Source organism: Cetorhinus maximus, chromosome 4 (assembly GCF_964194155.1).
Source record: "Cetorhinus maximus chromosome 4, sCetMax3.hap1.1, whole genome shotgun sequence".
NCBI lineage: Eukaryota > Metazoa > Chordata > Chondrichthyes > Lamniformes > Cetorhinidae > Cetorhinus > Cetorhinus maximus.
Window position 1 is genome coordinate 128,188,043 of NC_135882.1, and position 22,404 is coordinate 128,210,446.

The window sequence follows — 22,404 nt, forward strand, 5'->3', positions numbered from 1 at the left end:
TGTTTGATTATATCCCGGTTTCTCTACATCAAAGGCGCTATACAAATACATGTTGTTTTACAGGGGGGAAAGCCACCCAGCATGAAAGCCGAGTCTTAAGGGTAAAAATCAGATTTGAAAATCCTGGGATGCATCTACACCTCATACAAACATACGAATTAAGAGTAGGCCATTCAGCCCCTCGAGCCTGCTCTGCCATTCAATAAGATTATGGCTGATATGATAATGGCCTCAACTCCACACTCCACCTATCCCGATAATCTTTGACTCCCTCGTTAGTCAATAATCTACCTACCTCTGCCTTAAAAATATTCATTGACCCTGCCTCCACCATCTTAAATGGGAGACCCCGGATTTTTAAACTGTGTCCCATAGTTCTAGTCTCTCCCACAAGGGGAAAACATCCTTTCATCATTCATCCTGTCAAGTTCTCCCAGGATCTTATATATATTTCAATAAGATCACCTCTCATTCTTGTAAACTCCAATGGATACAAGCACAGCTTGTCCAACCTTTCCTCATAATAAACCCCCCCCACCCTTCTCAGGTATCAGTCAAGTGAACCTTCTCTGACTGCTTCTAATGCATTTATATCCTTTTTAAAAATAATGATTCGAGTGGCTTTTAAATAAGGAGACAAAAACTGTACACAGTACTCCAGATGTGGTCTCACTAATACCCTATACAACTGTAGCAAAACATCCCTACATTTATATTCCATTTTCCTTACAATGAACAGCAACATCACATTTGCCTCCCTAATCACTAGCTGTACCTGACTCATGTACCAGGGCACCCAGGTCCCTCTGTACCTCAGAGTTCTGCAATCTTCTCCATTTAAATAAAATGCCATTTTTTATTCTTCCTACAAAGTGAACAAGTTCGCTTTTTTCCACATTATACTCCCTCTACCAAATTCTTTCCCACTCACTTAACCTATCTATGGCCCTTTGTTGACTCATGTTATCTTCACAACTTACTTTGTAACTTACAACTACCTTCCTTTGTGTCAACAGCAAATTTAGCAATCATACATGCAGTCCCTTCATCCAAGTCATTGATATAAATTGTAAATAGTTGAGGCCCCAACACTAATCCCTGTGGCACTCCACCTGTCACATCTTGTCAACCCAAAACAAGACTCCTTTATTCCTACTGTCTGCTGCCTACTGGCTAACCATCATGCCAATACAGGGTACATGGTGACGTAGTGGTATTGTCACTGGACTAGTAATCCAGAGACCCAGGGTAATGCTCTGGGGACCAGCGTTCAAATCCCACCACAGCAGATGGTGGAATCTAATTCCAGATCTTTTGAATTCAGAAGTCTAATGATGACCATGAAATCACTATCGATTGCCATTTGGTTCACGGATGTCCTCTAGGGAAGGAAATCTGCTGTCCTTACCTGGTCGGCCTACATGTGGCTCCAGACCCACAGCAATGTGGTTGACTCTTAACTGCCCTCTGAAATGGCCTAGCAAGGCAATCAGTTGTATCACAGTTGCTAGAAAGTCTATAAGGAATGAAACCGGAAGGACCACCCAGCATTGACCTAGGCACCAGAAATGACAACAGCAACTCAGCCCTGTCAACCCTGCAAAGTCTTCCAACATCTGGGGATTTATGCCAAAATTGGGGGCGCTATCTCACGGACTAGTCAAGCAACAGCCCAACGTTATCTGTAAGGTATGATTCCGTGAGTTTGACAATGTCCCAGACACCACCATCACCATCCCTGGGTACGTCCTCTCCCATCAGCAGGACACTCAGAAGAGTTGGCGGCAGAGTGGTATACAGTCGGGAGGGAGTTGCCCTGGGAGTCCCTCAACGTCGACTCCTGACCCCATGAAGTCTCATGGCATCAGGTCAAACATGGGCAAGGAAACTTCCTGCTGATTACCACATGCCACCCTCCTCTGCTGACGAATCAGTGCTCCTCCATGTTGAACATTACTTGGAGGAAACACTGAGACTGGCAAGGGCCAGAATGTACTCTGGTGGGGGACTTCAATGTCCATCACTGAGAGTGGCTCAGTTGCACCACTACTGACTAAGCTGGCCAAGTCCTACAGGACACAGCTGCTAGACAGGGTTTGCGGCGGATGGGGAGTGAACCAACAAGAGAGAAAAACATATCTGACCTCATCCTCACCAATCAGCCTGTCTCAGATGCATCTGTCCATGACAATATTGGTAGGAGTGACCACCGCACAGTCCTTATGGAAATGAAATCCCATCTTCACATGGAGGATACCATCCATCAAATTGTGTAGCACTACCACCGTGCTAAATGGGATAGATTTCGAACAGATCTAGCAACTAAAGACTGGAAATGCATGGGTAGCAGTAGCAGAATTGTACTCGACACAGTCTGTAACCTCATGGCCCGGCATATCCCCCACTCTACCATTACCATCAAGCCAGGGGATCAACCTTGGTTCAATGAAGAGTGCAGGAGGGCATGCTAGGAGCAGCACCAGGGATACACAAGGATGAGGTGTCAACATGGTGCAGCTACAACACAGGACTACTTGCATGCCAAACAGCGTAAGGAGCATGCGATGGACAGAGCTAAGCGATCCCACAACCAACGGATCCAGGCTTGGGCTGACAAGTAACATTTACGCCTCACAAGTGCCAGGCAATGACCATCTCCAACAAGGGAGAGAATCTAACCATTTTCCCTTGACATTTAACGGATCAGATTTAAGCTCTGTAGTCCTGCCACATCTAGTTTGAATGGTGATGGGCAATTAAACAACAAATATCTCCATCCTCAATGATGGGGGAGCCCAGCACATCAGTGCAAAAGATAAGGCTGAAGCATTTGCAACAATCTTCAGCCAGAAATGCTGAGGGGATGATCCATCTCAGCCTCCTCCAGAGGTCCCCAGCATCACAGATGCCAGTCCTCAGCCAATTCAATTCACTCCACATGATTAAGAAACGGCTGAAGGCTCTGGATTCTGCAAAAGCTATGGGCCCTGACAATATTCAGGCAATATGAAGACTTCTGCTCCAGAAAACTTGCCACACCCCTAGCCAAGTTGTTCCAAATCCACAACCACCACCATCTAAAAGGACAAGGGCAGCAGATAGATGGGAACACCACCACCTGCAAGTTCCCTTCCAAGCCACACACCATCCTGATTTGGAAGTATACCGCCGTTCCTTCACTGTCGCTGGGTCAAAATCCTAGAACATGCTCCCTAACAGCACTGTGGGTGTATCTACACCACATGGACTGCAGCGGTTCAAGGCGGCAGCTCACCACCACCTTCTCAAGGGCAAAACGGATGGGCAATAAATGCTGGCCTAGCCAGCGACACCCACATCCCATAAAAGATTTTTTAAAAGTTACCCCCTACACCACGAGCTCTTGTATTGTGTAGTAACCTCTGCAGCAGCACTTTGTCAAATGTTTTCTGGAAATCTAAGTACAAATATCAACACACTCCCTTTTTATCCATGTTGCTTGTTACTTCCTCAAAAGAACTCCAATAATTTAGTCAAACATGGGTCAGAATTTAGCGCTTGTCAGGCGAGCTCGGCAGGGGCGGTCAGGAAGCCGACCACTGCTTGCGATCAGGACTGGTCCATGATTTCAAGCTGGCGGGTCAACTAAGGCCTGCCCAGCATGAAGCGCAAGCGGTAGCGCTCAGCCACGCCTGTGCAGCGGTGGGGTGGGGGGTGGGGGGGGCGGCGGCGGTGCAAGCGGGGCAAGTACACACTAGAGAATCTCCCTGAGGCACAGAGCTGCCTCAGGAAGATGAAGAGTTTTTTAAAAAATTAATAAAGATGTGAAAAATGTTATGAAACATTATAACATGTAGCGACGTGTTATAAGTGAAATTTAAAAAATTTTATTTATTGTATATTTGCGGTTGGAAACCTCAACCTGCCCGTGGATAAGGTTTGCAAAAGAATGCAAAGGCTGCTTGGCCTTTTCGCCTGTCTGCCAGCCGTAAGGTTGGACGGGCAGCGAAAAATTTAACTTAATTGATTCTTTAATGGCCTTAACAGGTCTTTTAATTGTCAGCGGGCACGCTGCCGATTCCCGCGCTTGCCCGCCTACTGAACTATCGCGCGACTGTGTGTTAACGTCGGGACACTAGCCCGATGTCAACACGCGTCATTTAACCCTTGAGCGGGTCGGGCATGCGCCCACCGAGGTGAAAATTCTGCCCATGATTTCCATTTCACCAAACCAAGTTGATTCTACTTAGTTGCACCGAGATTTTATAACCTCCTTAATAATAGATTCCAGCAATTTCCCTAGGACAGATATTAAACTAATTGGTCTATAGCTTCCTGCTTTCTGTCTCCTTCCTCTCTTGAATAGTGGAATTACGTTCGCTATTTTCCAATCTGATGGGACTTTTCCAAAATCTAGGTTATTCTACTATCTCAGCAGCCACTTCTTTTAAGACTCTAGGATGAAGTTCATCAGGACCTGGGGACTTGTCAGCTTTTAGTTCTAATAATTTTCTCAGTGCCCTTTCCCTGGTGATTGTAATTGTTTTAAGTTCCTCCCTCCCTTTCACCTCCTGATTTACTACAGTGAAGACAGATACAAAATATCTGTTCCATTCACCCGCCATTTCCTTATTTTCCATGATTAATTCCCCACTCTAAGAGGACCAATGTTCACTTTACTTACTTTTTCCTTTTTCAAAAACCTGTAGAAACTCTTACAACATTTTTTATATTTCCAGCTAGCTCTCTCTCATACTCCAATTTCTCCCTCCTTATTAATCCTTTCACTATTCTTCAGTTCTTTATATTCCGTCCAATCTTCCGACCTGCCACTTACCTTTGCAGAATTATATGCTTTTTCTTTCAATTTGATAATGTCTTTAACTTGATTAGCCATAGTTGGTGTGTGTGCTTCCCTTAGGCATTCCTTAGCACTGGAATGTATCTTTTCTGAGTATTCTGAAATATCTCCTGAAAAATCTCCTTAAACGCATCTTTTCTGACCTATCCCTTAACCTCATTTTCCAGTTCACTTTAGCCAGCTATCTTTATGCCCTCATTTAAATTTAAAACACTAGTCTTAGATCCACACCTCTCTCCCTCAAACTGAATGTGAAATTCAATCATATTATGATCGCTAGGTGCCTAGGGGAACCTTCACTGAGGTCATTAAATAATCCCATCTCATTAAACATTACCAGATCTAGTATAGCCTGCTTTCTGGTTGGTGCTAACATGTGCTGCTGTAAGAAACTGCCCCAAAAACACTATGAACTCATCAGCCAGGCTACCTGTGCCAATCTGATTTATCCAATCAACATGTAGATTAAAATCACCCATGATTATCGCCATATCTTTCTCACAGGCCCCCATTATTTCTCCCTGTATACCCTATCCTACAGTGCGATTACTGTTAGGGGGCCTATAAACCACTCCCAAAAGTGACTTCTTACCTTTACTATTTCTCATCTCTAGCCAAGCTGATCCTCCATCTTGATCTCCAGAACTAAGGTCATCTCTCTCTCTTGTACAAGTGTCATCCTTAATTAACAGAGCTACCCCTCCACCTTTTCCTAGCTTCCTGTTCTTCTTAAGTATTAAGCACCCTTGAATATTCATGTACCAGTCTTTGTCATCCTGCAGCCATGTCTCTGCAATGGCTAAAAGATCATAAATATTTATTTCTATTTGTGCTGTCAATTCATCTGTTTTGCTACAAATGCTACATGTATTCAGATACAGAGCCTTTAGTTCTGTCTTTTAACTTTTTTGTAACCTCTAGCCTTATCTGCTGATGCACTCTTAGGTTTGTACACTCGGTCTTCCTGCCACACTCTGAACATCATTTCCCTTATTACTACTTTGCTCATTAGCCTTGTCTTCTCTATTTAATTCATCACATCTTCCCAAACTTGAATCCTTGCTCTCACTATTTAAAGCCCTCTGTACCATCCTATTATGACTTGCCAGAAATCCTCGTCCCAACACAGTTCAGGTGAAGACCATCCCAATGGTACAGCTCCCACTTTCCCCAGAAATGGTGCCAGTGCCCTATGAATCAAACCCATTTCCCCCACATCAATCTTTGAGCCACGCATTTAACTCTCTAATCTGATTTACCCTACTAATCCAGAAATTACCGCCTTTGAGGTTCTGCTTTTAAATTTAGCCCATAGCTCCTTATACTCCCTCAGCAGAACCTCTTTCCTGGTTCTACCTATGTCGCTGGTACCTACATGGACCACAACCACTGGATCCTCCCCCTCCCAATGCAAGTTCCTCTCCAGCCCAGAGCAGATGTCCCAAACCCTGGCACCAGGCAGGCAACACAGCCATCTGGACTTGCACCCTCAGCTGCAGAGAACTGTGTCTATCTCCCTGACTATACTGTCCCCTACTACCACTACATTTCTATTAACTCCCCCATCATGGTCATCTCACTCATCCACCTTGCAGTCACCACTTTCATCCATACAGGCTGCAAGAACCACAAACCTATTAGACAATTGCAAAGACTGAGGCTCCTCCACTTCCACCTTCTGGATCCCCATACCTGCCTCACTCGCAGTCACGCTCTCATCTTAGACAGGGTTTGGAAAAATTAAATAAATAACGCAACAAATATAAGTGTAGTTTTTAGAACTATTGAAATGATATCAATGGTACAGGTCAAGTATCCTTTACCGTAAATCCGAAAACCAAAAACTGCACTTTTCTTTGAACCTCATCGGCTTCTAGCACAGTGAGCCCCTGACCCGAGCCGACACAACATGAGCCAACACAAACCTCGTCGACCACAGCCGACCTTTAGCACGGGAAGTCTAGTTGCTTGTCTGCACATCAACACACTGAACCCTCTCCTACAAGCAGGATCACAGATGGTGTCATGGGTGGGAACTATCACTGGTACCGTGTATTTATTATTCAGTGACACATCTTACTTTCTAGCTATTTTGTTTACTTCAGACTATAACCTAGGCTTAGGCTATTGTAATATAAGTAAACCTAGTACTACATGCGATATCTGAAAATTGAAATTATCTGAAATGCAATCAGCCTGAAGGATTTCGGACAACGGATACTCGACATGTAATATTTTAAAAATCTAAGATAATGCATAGCATGCTTAAATTCCAGGATACTCCTGTGAAGTGGTTGGGCACAACTTCACATGTGATTCCCCAAAAAGTACATTCCCTCTTCCATCCTTGGCACTGTAAGGTATTGAGCAGAATTCAACTACTTTCCCAAAGATCAAAAGTCATTATACGATGGATGCCCTTGCACACAGTGGTTAACCATGCAACAACACTGTTAGACTGATTGTCCTGTCTCTCCTACAGAAAAAGAATATATAGCACATTTACAGATTAATTTATTAAATTGAAAACCTTTAAATTCAGTCCTGGATCCAATATTTCCATTGCGGAGTTAAAGAAAAAACAATTCAGATTCCAGTTTTGACACTGGAGGCATTAAGATGGAGGCTGAAGGTTTCCAGGAATTTGCGTCACCAATGGATTCTACATGCAGCAAGTAACTCAAATAATTTAATTCTACATTGACAAATTTGTTGGCCATTCATAAATGAAGTCAGTCCTCACTGCAAATTATAAATCTAAACCTATAATAAGAACTGCTCTCGCATTCCATGTACATTGGATGTGCAAATCAAACCGTGTTGCCATTAAAGAGAGTTATCCCACAGGCAAGTTTATGAGGCAACCACGCTGATGTGCAATTAGAGGTACATATATGCCAGACTGGGTAAGGACATAAGAAATAGTAAAGGAAGGAAGTCACTGGTGGTGCAGTAGTTTATAGACCCCCCCAAACAGCAATTATACTGTAGGACAGAGTATATACATGGGAGCTTGTAAGAAAGGTACTGGAATAGTCACAGGTTTTTAATTTACATATCGACTGGATGAATCAAATTGGCAAAGGTAGCCTGGAAGATGAGTTCATGGAGTGTATTCGGGCCAATTTTTACAGTAGCACGTTCTAGAGCCAGAGAGCAGGCTATTCTAAACCTGCTAATGTGCAATGAGAGACAATTAATTAATGACCTCATAGTAAGGGAACCTCTAGGTAGCAGTAATCATAACATGATTGAATTTCACATTCAGTTTGAGGAAGAGAAAAGTGGGTCTAAGACCAGTGTTTAAACTTAAATAAAGGCAATTACAAGGTTATGAAGACTGAGCTGGCTAAAATGAACTGAGGAATTAGGTTAAAGGTAGGACAGTAGAGATGCAGTGGCAGACATTTAAGATATTTCATCTGGAGTACTGTGTACAAGTTTTGGTTTCTTAACTTAAGAAAGGATATAATTGCATTAGAAGCAGTTAACAGACAGTTCACTTGACTGATTCCTGGGACAAAAGGTTTATTTTATGAGCAAAGGTTGGACAGGTTGGGCCTGTATCCATTGGAGTTTAGAAGAATGAGAGGTGATCTTATTGAAACCTATAAGATCCTGAGTTCTGATGAAGTGTTATATGGACTTGAAAAGTTAACTGTATTCGTCTCCACAGATGCTGTCAGATCTGCTGAGTTTTTCCAGCTATTTTTGTTTTCGTTTAAGATCCTGAGGGGACTTGACAGGGTAGATGCTAAGAGGATGTTTCCCCTTATGGAAGAGACTGGAACTAGGGACACAGTTTAAAAAGGGGTCTCCTTTTATTCCGGAGATGAGCGGAATTTTATTTCTCTAAGAGGGTCATTAGTCTGAAATTTTCTTCTGCAGGGAGCAGTGGAGGCAGGGTCAATGAATATTCATAAGGCTGAGTTAGATAAATTCTTGATTGACAAGGGAGTCAAAGGTTATGGGGGTAGACAGGAAAGTAGAGTTGAGGCCACAATCAGATCAGCCATTCATATCAAATGGCAGAGCATGCTCAAAGGGCCAAATAGCCTACTCCTGCTCCTAGTTTATATGTAATCCAGTTAAAAGAAATCTGGAAATAAAAAGTTTGTACAATTAAAAAGTGGCCACAAAGCTGTCGGATTGTCATAAAAATCTAACTGGTTCAATAATGTCCTTTAGAGAAAGAAACCCAATGTCCTTACCCAGTCTGAGTAATGTGTAACTAGAGCCGCACATATATTAACTTCCCTCTGAAATGAAGTGACAGGCACCACCAGTTTCACAGGCCAACTAGGGATAGGCTATTAATGTCAGCTGTGCCAGCAATGGCTCAGTGTCAGCCTGGTTCAGTGGGTAGCACTCTTGCCTTAGAGTCAGAAAATTTTGGGTTCAAATCCCATTCTAGAGACTAGAGCACAAAAAACTCAACTGGCACACCAGTGCAATACTGAGAGTGTGCTGCATTATCTGATGTGCTGTCTTTTAGGTAAGATCTTGAACAAAGGCCATATGTATCCCCTCAGATGGAAGCAGAAAGACCCATGGCTCTTTTTTGAAGAGCTGGAGAGGATATTCCTGACATCTTGACCTATTTTTATCCCACAAATCATCATCACTTTAAAAAAAAACAACAGTCTGCTCACTGTCACTCAGGTGTTTTTGGAAGCATGCTGTACATAAATTTTGTTACATTTCACAAGTACCTCATTGGGGCATCCTGAGGTCTTTATAGCCAAAGTGTATGAAAGGTGCTAGATAAATGCAAGCCTTTTTTCCAGTGCCATGTCCAGAGAGTGAAAAAAGTCATATTGATCAACATCAATAAATGCCAGATATAAAATGTGACGCCACTGCCCTTAACGAACTGGGCTCTATTTTGTATTGTCAACCCTTATGAAAAATCAATATCAGACTGCTTACCTTTAGAATAATCAATTCCATATCAAGTATTTCAGCTTCTGTACATGCACCATCTGTGACATATGCAAACTCATTCAATTTTGGAGGGTAGATTTCCTGAAACAAAATAAACAAAGCCAACTGTGTCAAACAAGTTCAACTTTTTCCATAAAAGTCAAATACTGCAGATGCTGGAAAGCTGAAACAAAAAGAAAAAATGCTGTAAAAACTCAGCAGATCTGACAGCATCTGTGGAGAGAGAGACAGAGTTAACGTTTCGAGTCCTTTTGACTCCAGAGCTAAAGTGAAGTAGAAATGTGATTAAATTTATACTGTTTAAGAGGGATGGAGCAGGTGAAGCTGGATAGAAGGCCAGCAATAGGTGGGGGCAAAGGAGAAATTGACAATAATGTCATGAACAATAGGACAAAGGAAGTGTTAATGGTAGTGGTAAGAGCTAAAAAAGATGCTAACAGTGGCATTAAGGTAAGAAAGCAAAATGCGATAATAGCAGGACAAGGGGAAGCACTCTGAAAAGAACATGAACAAGTAACAAGTGACCTTGTTGGGGTGGGGTGGGGAGGAGGGGCCGGTGGTGAGGAAAAAAGGGGATAAACCAATGAATAAATTAATGAAAATAAAAATGAATAAAAATAAGTGGATAAAAAAAATGAATTTTGAAAAAAAGGGGGTGTAGATAGAGGACAGAATTTTTTTTCCATGGTCTGAAGTTGCTGAACTCAATGTTAAGTCCAGGAGGCTGTCAGGTACCTAATCGGAAGATGAGGTGCTGTTCTTCCAGTTTGCGTTGAGCTTCACTGGAACATTGCAGCAGGCCAAGGACAGACATGTGGGCATGACAGCAGGGTGGTGTGTTGAAATGGCAAGCGACAGGAAGGTCTGGGTCATGCTTATCGACAGGCCGAAGGTGTTCCACAAAGCGGTCATACAGTCTGCGTTTGGTCTCTCCAATGTAGAGGAGACCGCATTGGGAGCACCGAATGCAGTCAACAAACTTGAAGGAGGTGAAAGTGAAGCGCTGCTTCACCTGAAAGGAGTATTGGGCCCTTGGACAGTGAGGAGGGAGGAGGTAAAGGGGCAGGTGTTGCACCTTCTGCGATTGCGTGGGATGGGGATGAGGTGTTGGGAGTGATGAATTGGTAACCATGTATTCCCCCCACCACCCCAATCTAAATATAACACTATATAATACCCATAATATGAACATGTCTCATGTTCCTGTCGGGAGCTGCTAGCGGGCTTGGGGGGGCCCTTTCAGAGGCACTCAGTGCCTGATTGAGGCACCCAGCATCAGGAAGTGGGGGGCAGGGGGCCCACTGAAAGCCAACCACTGCCCTTGTTGTCGACCAAGGTGGGCAAGACCCCTGTTGCCTCCATTAAATACCACCCCACATCTTGGCAGAATATTCCAACCGTAAGTGGTGGGCATTTCAGTCAGTTATTCTGCTCTGACCATCCTTAACAGACTCACATCTCCTTGCAGAGTTTACTGGATAAGTGTCCAGGAAACTGGCATATATTAGCCCCTGTACCTACTAGCAGAGGCAAGGAGCCTATTATAGTCACTCAGATGCTACAATGCCATTGATTAATCCAGTAAGACAGAGACTCTCAACAGGACCTTCTGCAAGGCTTAATGCATCCTGAGGTGATGCTTTCACCTACTTGACTATTAAGCGAGTGATCGGTTTTATTAAAAAGTGCTGGTTATGCAAAATTAGAAAAATCAATGCTATTTGAAATATTTTTAGCCACTAAATTGACCTCATTCTAAGAATTTAGCTATTTGTATTTTACACTAAAGCTAAAGCAGCAAGAGTGAAGTTCATTAAGAACTTGTCTAACAACATACTTTCAAAATTGAGGGTGGCAGGTTAAAACTGTTCACTAAAACATGTATTCTCCACACCAGCCTGTGGATGTGTGCTTACCTCCAGCTTTGCAGCAATGAAGAGTGAAGAGATGCCTATGAGTTGCAGCTTGCTTTTATGAATATTTTCTTGAGTAAACATGAACCGATCAAAAAAATCCTGAGCCAGGTAAAAGGTTTCTCTATGGAGCATGTACACCTCACAAACCTAAAAGATAGTCAAAAAAAATAAAAGTCAATATATGAAAAATGTTCTTTTTTTTAAAATTCACAGAATGTAAACCTTGCTAGCGAGACTGAGATTTATTGCTCATCCCTAAATTGTCCTTGAGAAGGCAGTGGTGAGCCACCTCCTTCAACTGCTGCAGTCAGTGTGGTGATGTTAGGGAGTTCCAGCTTTCTGACCTAGTAACAATAAAAGGAATGACATTAAACATCCAGGTAAGGACGGTGTGAGAGTTAGAGGTGGTGGTGTTCTCAACAACCGTTACTCTTGTCCTTCCAGGTGGTAGAGGTTGAGGGCTTAGGAGGTGCTGCTGAAGAAATGCAGTACATCTTATATGATGTTACATATGGCAGCTAGGGTGCACCAATCAAGGAGAGAGTGAATGTTTTAAGGTTGTGGATGGACTAAAGGGGTAGTTTATGCTGGATGATACCTGTAGAGGGGTACTTTATCCTGCTACCATTATCCTTCTAGGTATTAGAGGTTGCAGTTTTAGGAGACTATGTGGAAGAAACCTTGGTGTATTGCTATAGTGCAACATGTAAATAGTACACACTGCAGCTATGGAACATGTGGTGGAGAATGTGACTGCTTCTAAGGTGGTGAGTGGACTACTAAACTAGCAGGCCGCTCAAGCCTGAATGGTCTTGAGCCTTTGAGTGTTGTTGCAGCTGCTCCCTTCCAGACAAGTGAAGAGAATTGCATCCTGAAACACCAACTCAGTTTCTCTCCCTCCACAGATGATGTCTGACCTACTAAATGTTTGCAACAGTTTCCTTTTTTATTTCAGGTTTCCAACATCCACAGAATTTTCCTTTTGTTTTAGTATTCTATCACATTCCTGACTTGTGCTTTGCGGAGAAGTTCTGGAAGTCAGGAGGTGAGCCACTCTCCACAAAATTTCTGACCTGCTCTGGTAGCCAAGGCATTTATGTGGCTGCTCCTCTGAGTTTCTGGTCAATCACTGCCCCTAAGATGTTGATGCTAGGAGGTTTGGCAATGGTAACGCCATTGAATGGCAAGTGGGGATGGCTAGTCTCTCTTACTAAGGATGGTTGTTGCCTTGCACTTTTGTGGTGTGAATACCACTCATCAACTCAAGCAAGCCTGGATGTTGTCCAGGACTTGCTGAGTGCAGGCGGGGTTTGCTTCATAGCAAATGTGGCTCATTTTGGTAGCACTTTCACCTCTGACGCACAGGTTCTGGGTTCAAGTCCAAGTCCTTGATCACAAAAATCAAGGCTGACAGTACAGTGCAGTATGAATGGAGTGCTGTACTGTTGGAGGTGCCATTTTGGATGAGGCATTAAACTGGGGCCCCTTCTGCCTTCTCAGGCATCTGCAAAATATCCCATGGCCCTAATTTGAAGAGCTGGGGAGTTATCCCCTGGTATCCCCTGGCCAATATCTATCCCTCAAATAGCATCACAAAAAATCTGGTATTATCTGATCATTATCACACTGCAGTTTCTGGGAGCTGCTGTGCTTGAATTGGCTGCCGCTTTTCCTACATGATAACAATGATAACATTTTTTAAAAGTGCTTAATTGGCTGTGAAGCATTTTGGGATGTCTGATCGTCATGAAAAGCGCGATACAAATGCAAGTCTTTTCCTTTAAATGTAGTGCACAGAAAAGCATTTGAGTGTGGCTTCATTCAAAGCATCACACACATCATTCAAACTCCTGAAGCTAGAAGCTTGAGCCCTTAAATCCAAGCTTTGTTAAATCTGAGCTTTGATAAAACAAATACAATAATACACATCTTATCAGAATTACTTATGTTTTCAACAGCAAAGAATGCTGAATAATTCTGGTAGAAGAGCATGTGACAATCAAAAACTTCTGTACGTAAAATGATTGTAATGATGACTAACCTCTATCAGCCAATCCAGTAATATTGCTCTCATTTTTGGCTGCAAGGATGGGTGTAGTGAAAGAACATTTTTGTCGTGGGTATACTTGGCTTCTTTATTCAACATATTAGACCACACATCTTCAGAGTTTCCCCAGCTACAAGTAAAAACAATTCAAATAAGTTATGAAAACAGCAGATGACACATTAGACTTCCTAGGATAGCATTTGATTTGGGAACTGATATTTCACAAGTCCAAAGGAGCTGTTGACAATTTTTCCACAGACCATTCTCTAAGTTTTGTACGTTGAAGATAAGCTGTCTCCCTTCTTCACCCTCACCCCACCATTATTACCACCTTGCCTTATATCTCCAAGAAAGCCCCTCCCACTCCTTTGTCAGTAAAAATTCTCAGCAGTACCTAAAAGCTCCTAGTTTTTAAAATTTTTCCACCTTTAACCATCCTGTTTAAGATTTAAGATTCCTCCTGCCCTAGTCAAATCTCTTAAGATACATCAGCTGCAGGTCATAGCAGTCCAGGTTGTTCTGAGAATTTCCATATTATCACAATCTCCAAAAAGCTCTGTCTTTCCAAGGTTCTCCCATTGTCTCCAAACTCTGAGACTTCATCTAACTTCCTTCAATTCTGTCACTTATTCTGCTCACAAACACTAGCAATCCAGACCACATTTGTACTTATTTCTCATTTGCTGATTCGACCTATTTGAATTTATTGACCCTAGGGTTTGGAGAGGGCTGTATTTAAATACTGCTTATTAGTTGATAAGTCCCAACTCAGAAAACCAACACCTTTTTGTATCAGTAATATTACAAATGGAAACTAATGGACCTCGGTTTTGAAACTCCTTCACTCACATAAGTCAGCCTCTTCAAGAGAGGGGAGAGAACTTGGAAGAAAGGAGAGAAGGAAGAAAGAGCAAATTAATTGAGGAGCCTTCTCATTTGAATGCTTTTCTTCCATTCAGTTATTTAAGTACAGTGTTGCCAAGAAACATCTGGAAATGACATCCTTTAAAGCCATTTGCAAAGAGACCAGAAAGAATTAAATGTAATCCAGCCTTCTCATTCTGGGAGAGAGTACTTCACTTGTACACTGCACCTCCACTCAACAAATCAAGACAACAAATCTACATGTTACCATAACAAAATAGCAACAAATAAGATGTTTGGAAAATAAAACAAAGCTTTAGTTGTATTAAGATTTAAACTTCACACAGTAATGAATGGAGATTGTTTACTTACATTGCCCATTTAGCCCACATGTACACTTGGTGAACAAACATTAGGATAAATACTAAATGGCTGGATGTTCAAATACTGCAGCCAATCTGCATCAAGGTACTCACCTGAGAGGCGGTAGCGGTGATTTAGTTAGGAACAGGTTTTTAAACCTATATTGTGTGAACCTGGAGAAATCTTCAGTGATATCAGTCTCTTTATGTGGTGTGGGGATAAGGATGCAAGGACTAACTCCTCCAGGTACTATGGGTGCCCAGCAACTCTGCAAAAAAGAGAAATAAAACAAATGTCACGATCTGAATTAGGATCAATTTGAACTCTGACCAGATGACAACACCCATATAAAAGCAAATTTTACTTCCATACAGATTTGAGAAAGTGCTCCCTCTGCAGGCCTCAGTAGAAGGTACATTACTGTTAATTTATAAAGGCAAATGATACTGGAGTATTAGTATTTCCCTCACTGATAAAACTAATTGGACCCCAGATTAAAGATAAATTAAAGATAAATTAAACAGCTTAATGTTTAGCTTACTACAAATCAGAATTAGAAAACCAAAGCCTTCGAGTCTTTTTTTGAAAAAGTTTACTGCAGAATGTCAGCAAAGCTACATGCAATTCAGGGTCCTCCTCATACTGATCATCAGAAATAAGACTTAAAATAAAGTAATACTTTAAAAGCAAATGGTGCAGCATTACTAAGTCCATGATTTGACTGAACCAGCAGCGATGTGGACTGAACAAACCCCTGCGCAAAGAGTGCCCCCTCCCCTAGCCATGGCCAGAATTTCAGCAACAGTTCAAGCAGATTCCGCTGCCTTTTTTTTTTAAACACGTTTGCGAGGGAAAACTTCCCGCGTTTATTCATTTCCGACTTAATTTACCACGTAAATTTAGACATTTCAACCCCCGATTTCACCCGTTTCATACAACTTTCACACGGAATCCCCTTGCAGTGAATAATGTATCATTTTGGCAGACTTTTTACTGGACAGGAAAGTCCGCCGCAAGAAATCTTGGGGAACACATCCGAACAAAACGCCGACTTTTCATACCACGTCTTAAATTATAACCCGGGGACTGGATGAGCATTTTCATAATAGAATCATTTTTACATTTCCCGGACAGTGCAATGTGTAAAAACCCTTAGCAATACAGCACCCAAAGCTCAGTCTCATTCAACACGACTGTTCGAAAGTCAGCACAAGAGGGATGCAGTGTGTAGTTATGGGCACTTTTTAAAAAAAAAATACATATTTCTATAGACTGTCTGGCTTCTTGATTTTCATTTTAAACCATAATGAACATAAGTGAAACAAAAAGCCAGAGTTCACACAAGGCGGGCGCGCCACGAACAAGCACCTCCCACAAGCCGGAACCGGCTGTCTGACAGCGCGCAAACTCCGTGCTGCAGTTAAGGACACTTCATTCATTCATTCACGAAATACCGCCTGCTCATCTTCAGTATGCAAGGCTTATTTTCAAGTCACTTTGCATCACCTGCTGTACAATTTAAAAAGCTAAGCACAATCAGATGAAATATATACAAGGTGACAATTAAATAATACCAAATTACACACACACATACACGTGTATCTGTTCCACATTGGACGGCCTCACTTTTCCTATCCGCCACGCAGAAGTTATCTGTAGGTATATACACAGTAACATTTTCTATCTGCATGATTCTTAATATCGTGATCTGCAGCAAGATACTGCTATGGATCATCTACCTGTATCTGGAACTGTCGCCTTCTCTTGCTCACTTCTGTTTCGTGGTTATGATCACTACATTCCTGAAAAATATAAATTGTCGTTGCATTAACCAGTTACCAGGATAGATTTGCTTGAAAATATTGGTAATAACGTTACGCTGCTCACTTCAGGTTTCCTTTTCTTTGACTGGATAGTGTCATCCTTTTGTTCCTCTGATTTTGCTTGCTTGGCTTGCAAACGATCACTGTTTTAAAACATACGAAATTGCTTTTAAGAATCAACTCTCTTCATTTTTCCCAAATACACGATTGCAATAAAAGGAACAGTCCTCACCTGCGTCTCGACATCTTCTTCAATTACGTAAATCCCTTAAAATACAAAATGTGAAATATTACATACACTGTATTGATACTGTTAACGAGGCACATTGAACAAGCCACATGACATTGGCTTCCTGCCAGGCTATCCAGTCCTAGTGTCATTTTTTTTTAATCCACAAGATATTAATAAAATTTAAGTTTCAATGAAAATAAGTATTTTTACCAAGTGGATTTTTTTTTTGGAGACTGCCATGGGCGCATGAGCAATCAATTTCAATTTTTAGGTTATATTCATAAAAGCGCCACCCCACAGCAAAGTTCTGCTTCTACCCTTTATATTTTTCATCAATTAGGTGGATGTTAAAATATGAAAAGGACACTCGTTGCAATTTCAAAGTTATTTTATCTCGCACCCGGTTCCGCGCCAATTTACACAGAGCGGGTAAAGCTTGGATTGGACACTTTCTCACTTCTTCTCTGCCCAGCCGCCAAACCAATAAAACACTGATCTTTCACAAAGAGCACTTAAGCAGAGCCTTCCTCTCAGTCACACGAATCTCCTTCATAGAATGTACGCAGAACTATCTCCTACCTAAAGATAACTTTATATATACACATACAATAAGAGAACCGGTGTTTAAAATGGGTGCAGTTCTGTACACTAACCGGCGCTAGTTTCCACTTTAAAACATTTTTTTTAAATTCTGTCATGCGCATCGATCCATACACTTCCCTTTCTCCTCCTGATTATTAATACTATCGATATATTGAAAACATAAGCCCTTAAATTATCACAGATGCTGTGTCCCACTGCTGTCCTTACCCTAGTAGCTGATCTGCTCAGAAATAGCTCAGCTGGCGCCGGCGCCAACAGTTTTAACAAGGGAGCAAATCAAATGCGCATGTGTATACTGTCATCCAGGTGAACACAAATCTAACTTTTTTTTCCCTAACAGTACCATTCATTAATACAATTAAATTAAAATATCTTTGCTAATCCAAAACATGGTTCGCTTTAACAAATTATATTTTTGAAATGTTTTAATTTGCTTGGATTGCCTGCTTGTTTTAAATAAACACCACCCACTCCTTAAAGTCCCTCCTTCGGGGAGGAGATTTAAAACCCACCAATGGCTACAACAAACCGGTCGTACAACGTGATTTGGCTCCAAATGTAAACAGAAATTCATGCAGATTGTCGGAAGTAGAATTTAACCTGTGAATTTTAAAGTGTAATGTTACATCTAGCTCATAAATATTATTTTAACATGCTCCTGAAATAACCGCGCTCAGTTTCAGTCGTTACTCCACTTGTAATTAGGATAAGCTTTTAAACAGAACATCCGATGCTGGGAGAAATATAGCCCTTGGGATTGTCCAATAACCTTAAATGTTATAATGAGACGTGTGGCGGTGTTCCTCAGTTTTTAATTGCAACCCTGCTTTACGCTTTAAACTGGTGCTTAAAAATGGTGTGGGAATAACATTCTTTCTGATGCGGACCTCATTGATATCGGGAAGAGGTACAATGGATTGTAAACTGCAGCACTAAAACTGCCCTGGAACTTCATGAAGGAAAGCATCTCAGAAAATGTCTGCTTGCAGGCAAGCTCTAACGGTCTGTTGTAAAACATTTAAAAACAGGTTAACAAGAAGGAAATCGCAATACTTAGAGAAGTAAAATACTGCAGATGCTGGAAATCTGAAATAAAACAGAAAATGCTGGAAACGCTCAGCAAGTCAGGCAGCATCTGCGGAGAGAAACAGAGTCAACGTTTCAGGTCGATGATGACCCTTAAGCCTCAACAGTAAAGATAGGGTAGTAATCACTTCAGTAAAACATTTCACCCTGTTATCAAAACACTTATTTAACAGATTTTCTGTTTTGGATACAGCTAGGGGAGATGGTTTCTCAGGGTAATGCAGCAACAGCCAAGCCCGTGGCAGCACGAGTAGCTCAGATACAGGGGGGAAGGACAGGGTGGGGAGAAGATAAAAAAGAGTGGGAGAACAATAGTGATAGGGGAAAACAAAAATAAAAATACCTGGAAAAACTCAGCAGGTCTGGCAGCATCTGCGGAGAGGAACACAGTTAATGTTTCGAGTCTGTATGACTCTTCAACAGAACTAAGTAAAAATAGAAGAGAGGTGAAATATAAGCTGGTTTAAGGGACGGTGGGACAATAGTGATAGGGGATTCTATTGTAAGGGGATACATTTAATCTCCATATAGGATATAGGCTGGGCAAACCAAACTAGCAATAATACTATGGTGGGTGAATTCCTAGAGGGTGGATGAGATGGTTTTTTTGACCAGTATGTTGAGGTACTGACTAAGGAACAGGCTATCCTAGATTTAGTATTGTATAATGAGAAGGGGTTAATAAACAACCTTGTTGTGCAGGGTTTTTAGGGAACAGTGACCATAACATGATCGAATTCTTCATTCAGATGGAAAGTGAAGTAGTCCAATCTGAAACTAGGGTCCTAAACCTAAACAATGGAAATTACAAAGCTTTGAGGCATGAATTGGCTAAGATAGAATTGGGGAACTTCATTAAAAGTCACGACGGTGGATATGCAATAGCTAATATTTAAGGAATGAATGTATGTATTGCAACAGTTATTCCTTTCTGGTGCAAAAACACAACTGGAAAAGCAGCCCAACCATGGCTAACAAAATAAACTAAGGATAGTATTAGATCCAAAGAGGAGTCATATAGAGTTGCTGGAAGAAGTAGCAAGCTTGAGGATTGGGAGCAGTTTAGAATTCAACAAAGGAGGACCAAGAGATTGATTGAAGGGTAAAATAGAGTATGAGAGTAAACTCACAAGGAACATAAAAGTGGACTGTAAAAGCTTCTATAAGTATGTAAAAAGAAAAAGATTAGTGAAGACAAATGTAAGTCCCTTATAGTTCAAAAGAGGAGAATTTATAATAGAGAACAAGAAAATGGAAGAGCAATTAAACAACTACTTTAGTTCTGTCTTCACGGAGGAAGACACAAATAACTTCCGAGAAATACTAGGGAACCAAGGGTCTAACGAGAAAGAGGAATTGAAGGAAATTAGTATTACTAAAGAAATAGTGCTGGAGAAATTAATGGGACTGAGAGCTAACAAATCCCAAGGCCTGATGATCTACACCCCAGAGTACTAAAGGAGGTGGCCATGGAAGTAGTGACATTGATTGTCAACTTCCAAAATTCTGTAGATTCTGGAACAATCCCAACAGATTGGAGGATGGCAACTATTTAAAAAAGGAGGAGGGAAAAAACAGGGAATTACAGATCGGTTAGCCTCACATTAGTAGTAGGGAAAATGCTGAGATTCTATTATAATGGATGTGATAACAGGACACTTAGAAAATATCAATGGGATTAAACAAAGTTAACATGGATTTATGAAAGGGAAATCATGTTTGACACACCTACTGGAGTTTTTAAGGACGTAGCTAGCAGAATAGATAAGGGAGAACCAGTGGATGTGGTGCATTTGGATTTTCAAAAAACATTTGATAAAGATCCACATAAGAGGTTAGTGTGTAAAATTAAAGCACATGGGATTGGGGGTAATATATTGGCATGGATTGACAATTGGTTAGCAGACAGGAAACAGCGAGTAGGAATAAACGGGTCTTTTTCGGAGTGGCAGGCGGTAACTAGTGGGGTACCACGGGGATCAGCGCTTGGGCCCCAGCTATTCACAATATATCAATGATTTGGATGAGGGAGCCAAACGCAATGGGCAGAATTTTACATTCAGCATGCAGGGGCGGGCCTGACATGCCACCACGTAAGATGACGCACGGTGACGTCAGGCTTGCATCCCGATGTCACCGCGCACCATCGTGATATTTCGGTAGGCGGGCGCACGATGAAGATGGAGGCGCGCCCACCATCAATTAATGGGCCAGTTAAGGCCCTTGAGGCACCAATTGCCTTTGATTTTACGCAGCCTGTGTGATGTTCAGGGCGTCGCACGGGCGCAATGGACAGGCAGGTAGGCCACACTTTAAAAAGCTTCATCCACGGGCAGGATAAGAGGGGTGAGTGGGCTCGCTAATGCGAGTTGTTAGTACTTAAGATTATAACTTAATGCTGCTTGCTTGTGTGAACAGGACAACTTCATTTCGCTTCAGAGCTGCTTTGACAGAAATAACAGGCTTCAGATCAGGGCTCTGGAGGAGTCATAACTTTTGGGGCCTTCCAGGTGTCAGGCAGCCTTCACTTACTCTGGGAATAGGGATTGTGGTCTCCACTGGAGGCACCTACTTTGAGGAGGAAGAGAGGGCCAGAAGGGGGAGGAGGCCAGGTGTCCCTATTCAGCCTGCAGGGTAGCGACCTGTGGGAGGACAGGCGCAGGCACAAGGGGCGCAGGGCCAACAGGAGGTCCAAGGCAGAAAGGGCCACAGAAGACGCCACTATCCTGCTGCCAGGGTTTACAGGTGGTGATGCACCTACCTCAATATGTCCGAGGCGCAATGCTCAAGGCTCACGGGAGACCATGACCTCCATCTGTCAGATGATTGGCCCAGAGATCAGCTCCAACAGTGTGGGCGGACACCCCATGCCAGTGACTCCGAAGATCACAGTGGCTCTCAACTTCTATGCCTCCAGCTCTTTCCAGGGGTCGGTGGGTGATCTTTGTGGAGTCTCCCAATCAGCTGTTCACAGTTGTCTCAAGCTGGTGACAGATGCTCTGTTCAGGCGTGCATTGACGTTCATTCACTACCGCATGAACGAGGCCAGCCAGGCAGAGTGAGCCAGAGGCTTTGCCGCGATTGCTGGATTTCCCCACATCCAGGGTGCAATAGACTGCACACATGTGGCCATCAAGGCACCAGTGGGTGGGCTCGGTGCCTTCGTCAACAGGAAGGGCTTCCACTCCATGAACGTGTGTGACCAAGGATGCAGATTCTGCAAGTCTGTGCAAGGCACCCAGGTAGTTCCCATGATGCTTATATCCTGAGACTCTCCCAAGTGCTGAGGCTTTTCAGTGCTGCAGCCCAGTTGGATGGATGGCTGCTGGGTGACAAGGGCTATCCCCTCAAAAGGTGGCTCATGACGCCTCTCCGCCATCCAAGAACAGAAGCTGAGCAGCGCTACAATAGGAGCCACGGCACCACAAGGGCTGTGGTAGAGAGAACCATTGGTCTTCTCCAGACGCGCTTCCAATGCCTGGACCGTTCAGGGGGCACACTCCAGTACCCCCCAGATCGTGTGTCACTGATAGTGGTTACATGCTGCAGTCTCCACAATCTGGTGTGGGAAAGGGGGGAAGCAGTGGAGGAAGAAGATGTTGACGCAGCAACTCTGGCAACAGACGATGATTCCAGTAGTGAGTCCGAGGACGAGCACGGTAAGGAGAACGCTGAGGTGACAGACG

General features: G+C 42.6%; 1 protein-coding gene across 2 annotated transcripts in view; it reads right to left on the reverse strand.

Annotated features, from left to right (window-relative positions):
• Positions 1-17,897, reverse strand: part of ccne2 (cyclin E2) — a 28,988-nt gene extending 11,091 nt beyond the window's left edge. The window contains exons 1-8 of one of the 2 annotated variants that reach the window (XM_078540805.1): positions 17,840-17,897; positions 17,030-17,064; positions 16,862-16,940; positions 16,714-16,776; positions 15,088-15,242; positions 13,742-13,877; positions 11,701-11,847; positions 9,770-9,865 (exon numbers count right to left, since the gene is read on the reverse strand). In XM_078540805.1, the coding sequence (XP_078396931.1) occupies positions 9,770-9,865; positions 11,701-11,847; positions 13,742-13,877; positions 15,088-15,242; positions 16,714-16,776; positions 16,862-16,940; positions 17,030-17,043 (690 nt within the window). In that variant the 5' untranslated portion in view covers positions 17,044-17,064; positions 17,840-17,897. Of the gene's footprint in view, positions 1-9,769; positions 9,866-11,700; positions 11,848-13,741; positions 13,878-15,087; positions 15,243-15,679; positions 15,848-16,713; positions 16,777-16,861; positions 16,941-17,029; positions 17,065-17,839 lie in introns of those variants that run through there. The other variant, XM_078540806.1, reaches the window with a different exon arrangement.
• Positions 17,898-22,404: the final 4,507 nt, after the last annotated feature.